The following is a 13358-nucleotide window of genomic DNA, read 5'->3' on the forward strand; positions in this document are numbered from 1 at the left end:
GACTTGAGGCTGTAATTGCTGCCAAAGGTGCTTCAACAAAGTATTGAGCAAAGGCTGTGAATACTTATGTACATGTTATGTTTTCGTTCTTTATTTTTAATAAATGTACAAAAATTTGCAAAAAACAGTTTTCACTTTGTCATTATGGGTTGTGTGTAGAATGTTGAGGAAAATAATGAATTTAATCCATTTTGGAATAAGGCTGGAACATAACAAAATGTGGAAAAAATGAAGCGCTGTGAATACTTTCCGGATGCACTGTACAATACATTGAACATCCACAGCCAAAAGAAAACACGTATTAATGGTGTGACGTGGACTCCGAGGAGCAGTCCAGTAGCGCCACGTGGTGGTGGTCCTGCAAAGCTACCTTTGCTGCAATTACAGCCGCAGTCCATTCAAACTTCAGACTTGCAATATGATCGTTAAAGTACGCGGTTTCCTCTCAAAAGCTCAGATTTATTTTGTTCATAGCCTGGTATTACCTGATAATACACATAACGTAATTTACCCAAATAGTGCTTATCAAGGAAGAATTCCAGAATAAGAGCATGAACAAATCTTTTGTTTTTGTTTTTACAGGTGCATTAAGTGTGAAACGATTCAGTATTATAGAGAACACGTAAAAGTGTGTTTATAACTGAACGTTGCATTCATCAAAATAATTAAAATGTTCATGAATCGTGACGCTATCTAATGCCTGGATTTATTTAATACGAGTTTATTATTTGGGGATAATGGTCCCAAACGGAAATCCGCTTTGAGTTGCGGTGAGCTTAACGAGCGCTGCTGCTGCTGCTGCATCGACCTTGGCTAGTTGAAGATGGCAAGGATGGCGTGGAGGTCAGCGGTATGTACGGGGGCAATGTTGAACGAGCATTTAAAGTGCTGCATCAAACTCATAACATTGTGTTTATATGAATCCATTAACGTTAAGACTGCAGGCAAACCAGATATTAACGTTAACGTGACCGACCCGTTTAGCTAACATAGCTAGCTAAACGCTACTTGCTTGTTACTATAGCAACCTGATAATTGACTGCTTAGCTCGGTTAGCTAATCTAGCTGCTACACGTCTTATGTTATCGTACATTGTTGTCGTCAACGTTAGTTTATATTGGATTGCTCTACATATGTCAATGAAAATGTCCCTCATCTACAGATTCTTAACCTACTAAAACAGTGGGGTTTGTCGCTCAATGGCAAGGATAAAATCAAGGCTCAGGAAGTAAGTTCAGCATAAAGCTAGCTACGTATTAAAATATACACTATCCTTGCTGCGTTTGGTAAGCTATTAGTCTCCCGCAGTAGTAACGCTAATGTTAATCAAATCTGGAATAGGCACTTTGTTTTTCCAAATGTTCTCCGTCAGCGCCTTTGCTTCTGCATGTCAACAAGTTCTGTAATTCAACTAACCTACGATGTGTAATGTACTGTAAACTGTCAGTTGTGTTTCACAGCTCAGCTTGACCTCTGGCTTTTCCTATTCGTGATTGACATTACCCTCTTTTGAGGTGATGATGATTATCAATAGCTGAGCCTAATTTTGTTGTTGTAGATTAGACTGAACAACAGAACATTGTTTTTTAAATGCAATGAGCATGCTGTTCAAGAACTCCTGCTGGAGTCTCTTCTTTCAAAACGTCCTTTGCAAATTGTTCCCAAGTCATGCTTATCCATTAATGCAGATATGATTTTCTTGTGTTTCATGTAGATGCACTGCCTTTCGTATTTAGAAATGTGTGCTGCACTAGTGGCCAAGGATTAGCAGTAATTATGTCCCTTTTGGTCAGAAACGGTGCTTCACTCGGGAATAGTTATCCAGATCAAGTAGTCTTTTAACCTACGTGTACACTTCTTGGGTACTTCTGTTCTTTGTTGGGGGCTGAGTTTGGTGTTTTATTATTGCCTGTACAAACCTTTGGCCATTTTGATTGTCAGGTGTCACAAGTGGTTGGCGCTTTGAAGATAAAGCCTCCCCAACCCAGGACGTTCATGCGTGGGGTATCTATCTTTCCTCTTGGGCTGCACACAACTTCTTGCTGACATTTGATGCAATGTTTTGCTTTTATTAAACTGTGACTGAAGTGGGTAATTAGTCTTGTATCATTGAATGTTATGTGTCTTTGGTCTGTCCCACAGATGCAAACTGTGACTTTAATCCCTGGGGATGGAATTGGTCCAGAGATCTCCACTGCTGTCATGAAGATATTTGAAGTTGCTAAAGTTAGTACTGGGTGAACAGAACCGAACATCATTGTTCACCAGGAACATTAACCAGCAATTTTTTCATGTTGTGGTTTGGATAGATAACACTATATTTGCATTATTCCTGCACTAATATTTAAAACTAATCACCCAAAATCAGAAAAATTATAAAAAACTTGAAATAGCTGCATAATGTCTGTACACTCTTTAAATTAATCTAGGCACCTATTCAGTGGGAGGAGAGAAATGTTACAGCCATCCAGGGACCTGGTGGCAAGTGGATGATCCCTCCTGATGCCAAAGAATCCATGGACAGGAACAAAATTGGCCTAAAAGGTAACCTGGTTAATAGGCCTATAATTTCTTAAAGATACTACAATAGCAATAAAACCACTTCATCCTATGTGTTGGAAAGCAGTCTAAAAAACAAGTGACGGATACTTTCTGTTTATTACAAACATGACATGAGTTTTCTTTTGAATACTATTGAATTGCTTAACAACCTACAGGTCCTTTGAAGACACCAATAGCTGCTGGCCATCCCTCTATGAACCTCCTGCTGAGGAAAACCTTTGACCTCTATGCCAATGTGCGCCCCTGTGTGTCCATTGAGGGCTATCAGACTCCCTACTCTGACGTGAACTTGGTCACCATCAGGGAGAACACAGAGGGAGAATACAGTGGGATTGAACATGTGGTGAGACCCTTTAACAAGACAATCCTTGTTACATTTTTAACCTGTTTCGTTTATTGTTCATACATTACATTGTTTGTCATTTTAACGATTTCCTCACTGAATTAACATACATGCTTATTTCATTTACTAGATCAAAACATTGTATCTCATTGTCTTCTTTAGTTTCCCCATAGAGACACCCTTTGAGGAATGGAACCATTCACGTTTTCTTTTTTAAATAGCTTAAACACAAGCTATACTTTACATATTTTACCTGAATGTCTCTTGGATTTGTATATTTTCAGATTGTTGATGGGGTTGTACAGAGTATTAAGCTCATTACAGAGCAAGCCAGCCAACGCATCGCAGAGTATGCTTTTGAATATGCCAAAAATAATCAGAGGGCCAGTGTTACTGCTGTGCATAAGGCCAATATTATGTAAGTTGTATTCAGTACAGATTACTTGTAATTACTAAGTAATTTGTTACTTTAAAACTGTTTACTCAGATGAAATGGTTGTCCTCCTCTCATTTATAGGCGCATGTCTGATGGCCTTTTCCTACGAAAATGCAGAGAGGCTGCTGAAAAGCACAAGGATGTGAAGTTCAATGAGATGTACTTGGATACTGTGTGCCTTAATGTAAGTCCCAATAGCCCAATAGGTTTTGTGTGTATGTTTTAGATGGATGTAAGTACATATTTTGTTGGAGGTTTTGCTTATTAATTAATAGTTGCATGTACCATCTACATGTTCTTGTAGATGGTACAGGATCCCACACAGTTTGATGTATTGCTGATGCCGAATTTGTATGGAGACATCTTGAGGTAAGTAAACATCTGACATAGTGCACCTGTTGTACAACTAAGTAATATTTTCTCCATTATCTTTCTTCATTAAAATGACGAAACATATTTCATTTTTAAGACTGCAGATACAGTCAACATGGAGCAAGTTCTCTATTTGTGGACATGCATTACACAATTATTTTAACTTGTTTTAATGTACATTTAGAAATAAGTTGGAACCAAAAAAGTAGTACAAACTGGATTCAACCACAACAATTCCAAAAAATGAAGGCAAAGTAACTTTAGGCTTACCTGAAATTATGATTTCACAGATTTATTGTAATAAATAAAAGACAAATCGGTTGAAATTTGAACTAAATACTGTATATACAGACAGATCTGTAGTAATGCTGAGTATTAAAATAATTTCACTAACTAGATGCCTCACTTGCAAGTGATTTACTTGGCATGTACATGCAATCGAATTGGCACGGTCAAGAATACATCTGACGGTAACTGTGTTTACCATTACAGTGATCTTTGTGCTGGACTAATTGGAGGTCTTGGAGTAACTCCTAGTGGAAACATTGGTGCTCATGGTGTTGCCATATTTGAGTCGGTATGTTCTTTTTCTTCCTTCTATTTTTCTTGCACAGTACAAGTTCATGGTGTGGGGTTAAGGAGCGAGACCAAGTGTGTGCACATCCTGGCAAATGTACAAAATGCTAAACAAAAACCATAACTGTAGGGCACAGCTGAGGTCTGCACACAGTTCCACATGGCTCCAAAAGATTAATTTATCTTTCTCTTGCAACGATCTTCATCAGGCAAACGTGAACGAGAAAACAGGCCTCCCTTGTAGCCCAGATCGCTGTCACAAGCTGGTCAGCAAACGGCAATGAAAGAAAATATACCACATGTGACCAGCAAAGGCCCGTTGTTTTTTATTCTACCTTCTTATCAAATGACCACCATGTGTTTTTCGGGTTGTCATAATTAACATTGTATTACATGAATAGATTTAGTTGAGAGGGGGTTCCTGGTGGTTTATATGCTTGAGTCCTTTATTGCCACCTTGTGGTATATTGTGTCCCTGTTTGAGGATAAACAGGTGACCATGATCAGGACTGATTGCTACCTGTACAGAGAGGCTGCTTTTCTCTTTCACATTTACCTGCAGGGGAAGATGCAGATTGAAATGTTGCCTTTACAAGAAAAATACACCATTTGGCGTGGCACGTCAAATTTAGGCTTTTTCATGTTTTTCATCTTGTCAGAAATCTGAACTCTGATGATGAATTGTGATTCGTTCCTCCTGTCAGGTTCATGGAACTGCCCCGGATATAGCAGGAAAAGACATGGCCAACCCCACCGCCTTGCTGCTCAGTGCTGTCATGATGCTGAGGCACATGGGCCTGCATGGCCACGGCCAGACGATTGAGACCGCCTGCTTTGACGTCATTCGAGAGAAAAAGGTAATCTACTTTTCAAGAAACACCGAAATGCCATTTTATTTGGATTTTTATTTTATTTTTTAAATTTTATTGTGATTTTTATTATCCGTCTTCAAGGTTCTAACCAAAGACCTGGGAGGAAACTCAAAGTGCTCAGAATTCACAGAAGCAATATGTGAACGAGTGCGGCATCTGGTTTGATAAGACCACGAGTGATATGCCACAGTCACTTTATTTCATGTCAAGTTGTAACTGCACATTTTAAACCATGATATGTATTGTAAAAAAAACTCTGGGATTAGAAATTCCAAATGTGTTATTATTCTTGAGCAACACACTATATATGTGATATGCATTTTATTCCTGGATTCTTTAATCTGTGGTGGATATTGTCTATTTATTGTCTGAATAATTCCAACTATTATGTAGTATGTAAGTGACTTTTATTTTGACCAAAGACGCAATCTGTAACCACCATGAAAACTTGAGGAAATGTCAAGGGGTTAAACCCTTCAATTATGTTTGTGGATATATTTCATATTAATTTATGAAAACATTTTTGATTAAGCTTTAATGAGTTAGACATTCACAGTTAATGATTATAGTTATCTCTATTATATATGTTTGCACTTAAGTGTTCATATTATACTGTTGTCTTACTGTAAATATAATTAATTTGTAAAGAAAAAGGAAAATTACAATGCCATCAGAAATGATGAATGACTTTACTCAGTGTTTTGCAACATTATTTGTGGGTGTCATAAACCATCTCAGCTGCTATGACGTTGACTCCTGTGTGACGACATTCCTGGTGGAAGTTATGTCCATGTTAAGTTTTTATCCAAATTGGTATAAACCCTCTACTGATTACCACTTTTTTTTTTTTTTTAATACTATAGATCCTATCATGCAAGTAACTGGTATGATTTCAAAACGTTATAAATAAATTGTTTACCAGAAACTAAAAAGAAATGGCTCTGTAGAAGAGATGTATCAAAATAGTGTTTTCAGTATAAAATGTGGTTCCTGTATTTATGCATTTTTAACAAAAGCCACAGAAATGATTAAATGCCATGCAGGATGTGATTTTCATAACTCATTCTATAGGAACTTGACTTGACTCCTAATGGAGGCTCTCTATGACCTCGTGGTACATCTCCAACACAACAGGGCAACAGAGCTTCATTGCGCAATAGTTTGCTGCATTCCTTAAAATTACATGGCTTTGAATAGATAGAGAATAATCTATTTCGTACATAATGTTGTCTATTGATTCATGCTCAGCCAAACTTACTCGTCTCTTCTCCAGAAACAAGTCTTTTCTTAGAATCATTCCCTTTTGTATGTGTTGGGCACGAGAGGTGGCTGCAGCGTTGACTTCTTTGTCCTTTCCCCCGATGACGTCAGACACCTTGGTTGCTTGGATGCCGAGCTGTCGGCGAAGCTGCACGGCCTCCATGCTCAGCTCCTCTGTTGGCTCCATGGTTTCTGTGTTGCTACAACACTAGAACACAGAGTTCATATATATTTCCTCATGAATAATTGCAGTTAGCCTTTTAAAACCATTTAATTTCATTGCTTCATTTCAAATATACCTCCTGGTTTGTTACAAATCTAAAAACATGAAGATAAAACTAAAAATGTTAATGTATGCCTGTAAATTACAGTCAAATATAGTTATATTACATGACTTCAAGTGGGATATCTTTAATGTCATGATTGCAGTATATCATTTTCCATTATCTGGAAAATGAGGCACATTACCTTCAGTGGTAAAAGCATTGACAAGCGTCTTGTCCCCAATTAGCAGGGCATTGCTGATGATAGCTCTTTTTTCACCGCTTCCTCGAGGGGAACATCGGAGACATTCTCCCCTCCAGCTGTGATCGTCACCTCTGGATGAAGAGAGAGACAGGTCACCCTGACATTACATGACTCATAACAATACTAGAGCTGCGTGTTCTGTTCAGATCAGCATGGACTCGGGTGTGGGTAATGTACACAATGTGAGCTGGTGATCTAAGAAGAGCCATTTTCTAACAATAGCTTAATTTGCTCTGATTATTATCCATTTTCTTCTCACTGTGATGTAAAATAAATCTTCTCCAGTATGGAGCCATCCGTCTTCATCCAAAGCTACTCTTGTTTTGTCTTTCATATTGAGGAACCCATGAAAATGTTACTTCCCCAAAAGCAAATTTCGCCTGACTCCTCAGAGTTTACGTTGACCATCTTGTACCGACAGCAGGTCACCACCTTACCACAGCTTTGTCAGAGAAAATAGCTATTCTATTATTCATTCATAAAAATTAAGTGTACCTTGTAAGCCATACTGTTTACCCAACACAATGTCAGGCTTTTGAGCTCAGGCCCACTAGCTTTGTTTGACAGAATATGTTCAATGAAAGCTGGAACACTGTTCACTCTCACTCAATACACATATATTTTTTGATTTAAATTTTGTCGGACAGTGTCTGTAAACGTTGGATGTAAAGGTTGCAAACAGTTTAAATCACAAAATAAGTCTTGAAATTAGACTACATTTACTCAATTTAGCTTTGGTCCCTTATCCATATTCAGAGAGTGTTTTGGAAAGGGACATTTTAATAAAAAGGTTTACAGGAATCAATTCAACAATCAGGGCACAAATGTCGATACTCGAGAATACAGACAAACAAATAAAAGTGTTCATCACTGTCATCACGCTTGTAATTTTGCATTGCAGTGAATTAGCAGGTTAACTGATGAATCTGGTTCATTCGGCCTATTACAACCTCTCCCACTGCTAAACTGAACGTCTGCTGACCAGTATAAGCGTGGTCTGATGAGACTGTAGCATCTCCTCATCCGAGAAACCAAACAGTTATTGCTTGCCTGTTCTTAAGTCGATTATCTCCCTTCTCCATCTCCACACCAGGAACAGTTCTGCACTGCATACTAGTCCTCTGGTGGGGAATATGGGATTAAGCCTCTTGATTTGCTCACAGGAAGAACTTTTTAAAATCCCACTGGTGTGAAAACAAAACGCTTCTGTTTCCTTATGGAAAGACCATCTCTGATATAAAGCCTGTATATACTACGTGTACTTCATTCAAATGTCTTTATTTTTGATGAACTGAATTAAAGTCTGTTAAGTATCTCACTGTTTCATGTAAGAAAGCTTTACGAGCATTTCACCCTACAGTGGAATGTTAAACCAAGTACATTTACTCAATTCGTACAGTTGTACTGTATTTAAGGACAAGTGTGTGGTATTTGTATTGTGTACATAATATAATAGATAATATACTTCTGATGTCTCAACATAAAGTGATGAATCCATGTATCAATAATACAGTTAAAGGATCTGAGTAGCCTTTGGCCCACTTCTGACAACACTCTCTCTCGCTCTCGCTCTCGCGCTCTCTCTCTCGCTCTCGCTCTCGCGCTCTCGTCCATCAACGACACTTCCGGCTCTTCTCACAGCTCTCCAGAAAGTTCTGCGCCGTAGAGCCTTTACAAGAACCAGCCATCTTCCGTCCCCGTTCTCAGCGAAACTCGAGCGAAAGCTAGGATATTAATATCAACCGGCAAGTAAGTAGCTTCACACGACGCTGTGACTTGAACAGCTCTTGAACTACACGGCTAATAAAAGCGAACGGTTTCATTCAAGCTCGAGCACAACGTGGGCCCGTAATTTAACGTATGGTTGCTCGGAGGACTGTAACGTTACATTTAACGTACACGTGCTGTTGCCATCGGCTACAACAACGTCTCCTCGCGGTGTCCGTTCTGTCTATTCGATCCATCGGTTCACATTATTATTGGTCACTATTTTAGCGGACGTCCTTTGTTGTTCGCTAACGTTAATATCGGATGTATGCTGTGTGGCTCACTGTTACTACGCGGACTGTAGCATTGGACGTTATGCTAATGTGTATCCTCTTTATTTGATTTTAAGTTGTCACCATGGTTCACGAAACCGGCTTCTACGACCTGTTGGGTGTCGATCCCAAATCCCCACAGGATGAGGTCAAAAAAGCGTACAGAAAGCTCGCGCTGAAATATCACCCCGACAAGAACCCCAATGAAGGAGAGAAGGTAAGCAAGTGGGGCTAGCTGCTAGGTGCATACAGCTAAGCTAACTGTTAGCTAACGTCAATTGTACATGGGCGTTAGGGACGCCCTTTCTAATTTTAAACTGCAGGCCTTGTTGCATTACCCCCCCCCCCCCCCCTTGGAACTTTCTGGAATGATCTCGCGGCTCCTCTGTTTAGTAAGATCAGCCCCCTCGACACTGACATGTCACGAAATTACAGTCATTATTATGATGATGAATTTGGGAATAACTTTAAATGTTACAGAAGTGAGCCATCTGCACATTGAGTGTCATTGTCATAAAAATAATCTGATAATGTAAACCTGAAATAATCTTTAGGTCAGGAAACGTTAAACTAATGTCAACTAATCATTCATTGGCACACACCTTTTTTTGTTACCCCAGTTCAAGCTTATATCTCAAGCATATGAGGTGCTCTCAAATCCAGAGAAGAGAGAGCTGTATGATCAAGGAGGAGAACAAGCGATCAAAGAAGGAGGCATGAGTGGAGGAACTTCCCCAATGGACATGTTCAACATGTTCTTTGGAGGTGGAGGAAGGATGCAGAGGGAAAGAAGAGGTAGGATTTAAGTACTCTAGAAACTGACTGTTTATATATTCAAATGCCCACGGCTTGTACAACTTTCATATGTGCCTCTCCTGTAGGGAAGAATGTTGTCCACCAGCTTAGCGTTACACTGGATGAGATGTACAAAGGCAGCACCAGGAAGCTTGGCCTTCAAAAGAGTGTAATTTGTGAAAAATGTGAAGGTACGTAGTGTTTTTGTTTTTTGAATAGCATATTCAATGTAATTGGATTTTGTTTTTTAAGTTTCATAAATGGCATCCTGTTTGACACAGGTTATGGTGGTAAGAAAGGTGCCTTGGAGAAGTGCTCAACCTGCAAAGGAAGAGGAGTACAAATAAAGGTGCAACAGATTGGGCCAGGCATGATACAGCAGATCCAAAGCATGTGTGCTGACTGCCAGGGACAGGGTGAGAAATTTACCTCTAAAGACCGCTGCAAGAACTGCTATGGACGCAAAGTAGAACGCAAGAAGAAAATTCTTGAAGTTCACATTGATAAAGGTATGTTATTTCCCCCATCTGAGGTATTAATATTTAATTTGATTTCATTTGGTAGGGTAAATATTTGTGGTGAAAACTAAACTGAAGATGCATGTGCTGTGCAGGTATGAGAGATGGTCAGAAAATTACGTTCACTGGAGAAGGTGACCAGGAACCTGGATTGGAGCCTGGGGATGTCATCATTGTTCTGGATCAGAAGGAGCACGCTGTGTTCCAGAGAAAAGACCACAATCTGATAATGAAGATGACCATCAAACTGGCTGAGTCTCTGTGTGGCTTCAAGAAGACCATCCAAACATTAGACGACAGAATGCTCGTCATTAGCTCTCTGCCAGGTAATTGATGGAGATTAGCTGCCTTGTCTGGTAGACTATATTTGTGATTAAAATGTTATCAACTAATCTGTTTTGGGTTTCTCAACAGGTGAAGTAATGAAACACGGTGAACTCAAATGTGTTCAGAATGAGGGCATGCCAATGTACAAGGAACCTTTTGAAAAGGGACAGCTTTTCATTAAATTTGAAGTAAGTAACGCTAACCACTTGGTTCACCAGTGTGACAAAACTGAATTTATATTTGTAGGTTGTAAAGAACTTTAATTTAAACCAATTGTAATTTGTCTTGCAGGTGGAATTTCCAGAGAACAACTGGCTCCCAGAGCATCTTGTGTTCAAGCTGGAAAGACTGCTTCCTCCCAGGGAGGATTTGATGATTACTGATGACATGGAGGAGGCACCACTCTGTGAGGTGGATGTGCGAACACAGAGACAAGCCAGTGGGGAAGCTTATGAGGAAGATGAGGGTCCCAGAAGCGGAGTGCAGTGTCAGACACAGTAATCTTAAAACATTTATATATGTTGTAGAGCATGTGGGTTTTCTGTTCTGAATTCTTTTTTGTGAACAAGCTTTTAAAGTTCTGTTTTTCAGAGTAATATAATAAAATAAGTAACATTAGATTTAACAGTTGCCAAACTCTCCTGTGACACAAATATGCAAGTGGAGTACTCGTAACACATTTCATTTGTGCTCCGTTATCAAAACTGTATTTTGGCTCATCGTCCTATATGTTCGGCATTTAAGATCCTTGTCTTTTATATCTGTATGTTTCGTAAGAAATCTACGGCACATTTTCAGAAGCCCAAAGGACTATTATGCTTTCTGTGAAGGTAATTTCAATCGTGACAAACAGTTGTTTATTTCTCAATAAAAGTCCCAGAATGCTTCAAATTTTATAACATTTCTTTAGAGATTTTAATTATTTCATTTTAAAATGTATCGTACAACTTGGACATCTGAGACAGCGGCAATCCCCTTTTTAGTGTGGCTTCCTCCTGAAAGAGCACCCTGTAAAGAAAACCAAAATGAGCGAAGCAACCATCTCTTTACAACTGACATGTACACCTTTTAAAGGTAATTCATTCAGCACTACCAATGATTTAACTTTTTGGGATGTTTTACCCTCTGTTAGTCTGGCCTTTCCTCCACTTGACTGGCACAACACTGTTGCGCATCCCACACAGAGCACCACTGTCTGTGCATGGCTGAACACTGTGGTGATCTTATAGCAGCCTGCAAAGAAACATTTAACAGATAAAACAATAGGGAAATGTATTTAATTATAAATTCACTCAACTGAAGTTGTCATGAATGTAAATATGATAAAAGGAACGCAAACACGAGTCAGTGTGAGCCCCCCCACACAACTGCATCTATTGTTGCATGAGCACGTACAGGACAACTTCAATCTACTGTACCTGGGCACTTTACGTCCATAAAGTAGGAGTTGGGACTCTGGACGAGTCTTTTCTTTTTATGTTGTCTTCTCTCTAGCTCAATTGTAGGATGGAGGAGGTCTCTGGCCAGCTGCAGCGAATAAACATGTGATAGGTTACATTTGAGTAAGTTAAGTCCAAGTTAAAACGGCAATCAAGCTAAATAAAAATGGTATAACAACAATGTCATGTTGCGTCTAAGTGTGTTATTTAATCTAACTATGACAGACACCATGGCAAATAACTCCAGGTGTTAGCTAGCTGACGTTCTAGCAATGATTAACCATGTACACAAGTAACTAAGTCACAGAGAAGTTGCTCCAATACAAATATTAGTTAATTTGTCTTCGTGTTTATATACCGCACACGGTCAGACTAAGTGACAGTAAATGCATGACACTGTTACAGACTGTCTTGGCTCTGTCGCAGAACGTTTCACACGTTGGATACAGTCGCTTTCCAGCAAGTAGTCGCCCCCCGAGCTAGACGGGCTAACGATATGTTAGCTAACTTTCCCTCCACGTGCTGCTGCTGCTACGCCTCAACAACACAACTCCGAGGTTTCGGACCACGAATACAAGTTACAAAACGACGGCTGGGACTCGACAATGAGAAGCATCGATAGTTGACACCGTATATTTACTAAGACAAAAGAAAAGACCCCCAAAAACACTGTCACTCACAGGCATGTTCACCACTAGTCTGTCCTACGCACACGTAGGCTGCTGGTCGCACAGAGATCAGAGCTGCGCAGATCTACTATCTGTTGTTGCTCGACCTGCGAGATCACTGGATGCCGTAAACAGGATGTGTTAAAATACACGAGCGTGTTCTTCAATATCATATTGTAAAACATAATAATGATCCTATTTTTGGTAAAAAAATAAATGGTTCCAATCCGATTGCAATATTGTCGTTTGAACATTGTTGTCATTTTCTCATCATCCAACCGATTTAAATGAAGAACACAAGTCTGGCACCTGTATCCCTTATTTTGTGTGTTTGTTTGTTTGTTTGTTTGTTTATTACAATATCTATGACTGCAGGTACCTAGGCCTATAACTGTTAGATAACGATTGTTGGATCACTAATATACCGACAATGATCGGCTAATGAATATTGATCAAATTGATTAAAAAAAGATAGAATATTCAGTGATGTATTCGACCAACCGCAATGTTTGTATTTCTTCTATTCATACATAGCCTACAGTGCTTGTAATAATAATAATAATAAAAGAATTCACGAAAAGTGAATCCTCGCCACATATGTCTTTAAACTACATAGACCACAA

General features: G+C 39.2%; 3 protein-coding genes across 6 annotated transcripts; 2 read left to right on the forward strand and 1 right to left on the reverse strand.

Annotated features, from left to right (window-relative positions):
- The first annotated feature begins 782 nt into the window (after positions 1-782).
- idh3a (isocitrate dehydrogenase (NAD(+)) 3 catalytic subunit alpha) lies at positions 783-7264 on the forward strand. Of its 4 annotated transcripts, XM_056416488.1 has the most exons (12): positions 785-850; positions 1163-1228; positions 1942-2004; positions 2143-2226; positions 2430-2544; positions 2718-2905; positions 3190-3323; positions 3423-3525; positions 3646-3710; positions 4206-4290; positions 4994-5146; positions 5243-7264. In XM_056416488.1, exons 1-12 carry the CDS (start codon positions 824-826, stop codon positions 5324-5326), a joined length of 1167 nt encoding a protein of 388 aa, XP_056272463.1. In that variant the 5' UTR covers positions 785-823; the 3' UTR covers positions 5327-7264. The 4 variants fall into 4 exon arrangements, with proteins under 4 accessions (XP_056272464.1, XP_056272463.1, XP_056272466.1 ...); XM_056416489.1 differs by lacking the exon at positions 1163-1228 and having other exon boundaries at positions 783-850; XM_056416491.1 differs by lacking the exons at positions 785-850; positions 1163-1228 and adding an exon at positions 1235-1514.
- A 1307-nt stretch (positions 7265-8571) lies between these two features.
- Positions 8572-11519, forward strand: dnaja (DnaJ heat shock protein family (Hsp40) member A). Its single transcript, XM_056416487.1, has 8 exons — positions 8572-8698; positions 9066-9205; positions 9609-9783; positions 9870-9974; positions 10065-10292; positions 10397-10627; positions 10716-10816; positions 10920-11519. Exons 2-8 carry the CDS (start codon positions 9074-9076, stop codon positions 11127-11129), a joined length of 1182 nt encoding a protein of 393 aa, XP_056272462.1. The 5' UTR covers positions 8572-8698; positions 9066-9073; the 3' UTR covers positions 11130-11519.
- rps27l (ribosomal protein S27 like) lies at positions 11514-12853 on the reverse strand. The gene is made up of 4 exons (XM_056416492.1): positions 12748-12853; positions 12047-12155; positions 11751-11861; positions 11514-11636 (listed from the first exon to the last, which is right to left on the reverse strand). The coding sequence occupies exons 1-4, from the start codon at positions 12751-12753 to the stop codon at positions 11608-11610; spliced, it is 255 nt and encodes an 84-aa protein (XP_056272467.1). The 5' UTR covers positions 12754-12853; the 3' UTR covers positions 11514-11607.
- Positions 12854-13358: the final 505 nt, after the last annotated feature.

Source organism: Pseudoliparis swirei, chromosome 6, assembly GCF_029220125.1.
Source record: "Pseudoliparis swirei isolate HS2019 ecotype Mariana Trench chromosome 6, NWPU_hadal_v1, whole genome shotgun sequence".
Taxonomy (NCBI): Eukaryota; Metazoa; Chordata; class Actinopteri; order Perciformes; family Liparidae; genus Pseudoliparis; species Pseudoliparis swirei.

Excerpts from the sequence above, each read along its gene's own strand:
- idh3a (XM_056416488.1), top strand. The coding sequence starts at position 824 with ATGGCAAGGATGGCGTGGAGGTCAGCG. Across the intron at positions 2,227-2,429 it reads AGATATTTGAAGTTGCTAAA|GCACCTATTCAGTGGGAGGA; the intron begins GTTAGTACTGGG and ends AAATTAATCTAG. Across the intron at positions 2,906-3,189 it reads ACAGTGGGATTGAACATGTG|ATTGTTGATGGGGTTGTACA; the intron begins GTGAGACCCTTT and ends GTATATTTTCAG.
- rps27l (XM_056416492.1), bottom strand. Across the intron at positions 11,862-12,046 it reads TATGGACGTAAAGTGCCCAG|GCTGCTATAAGATCACCACA; the intron begins GTACAGTAGATT and ends GTTTCTTTGCAG. Across the intron at positions 11,637-11,750 it reads AAAGGCCAGACTAACAGAGG|GGTGCTCTTTCAGGAGGAAG; the intron begins GTAAAACATCCC and ends TTTTCTTTACAG.
- dnaja (XM_056416487.1), top strand. The coding sequence starts at position 9,074 with ATGGTTCACGAAACCGGCTTCTACGACCTGTTGGGTGTCGATCCCAAA. Across the intron at positions 9,784-9,869 it reads GATGCAGAGGGAAAGAAGAG|GGAAGAATGTTGTCCACCAG; the intron begins GTAGGATTTAAG and ends CCTCTCCTGTAG. Across the intron at positions 10,293-10,396 it reads TGAAGTTCACATTGATAAAG|GTATGAGAGATGGTCAGAAA; the intron begins GTATGTTATTTC and ends TGTGCTGTGCAG.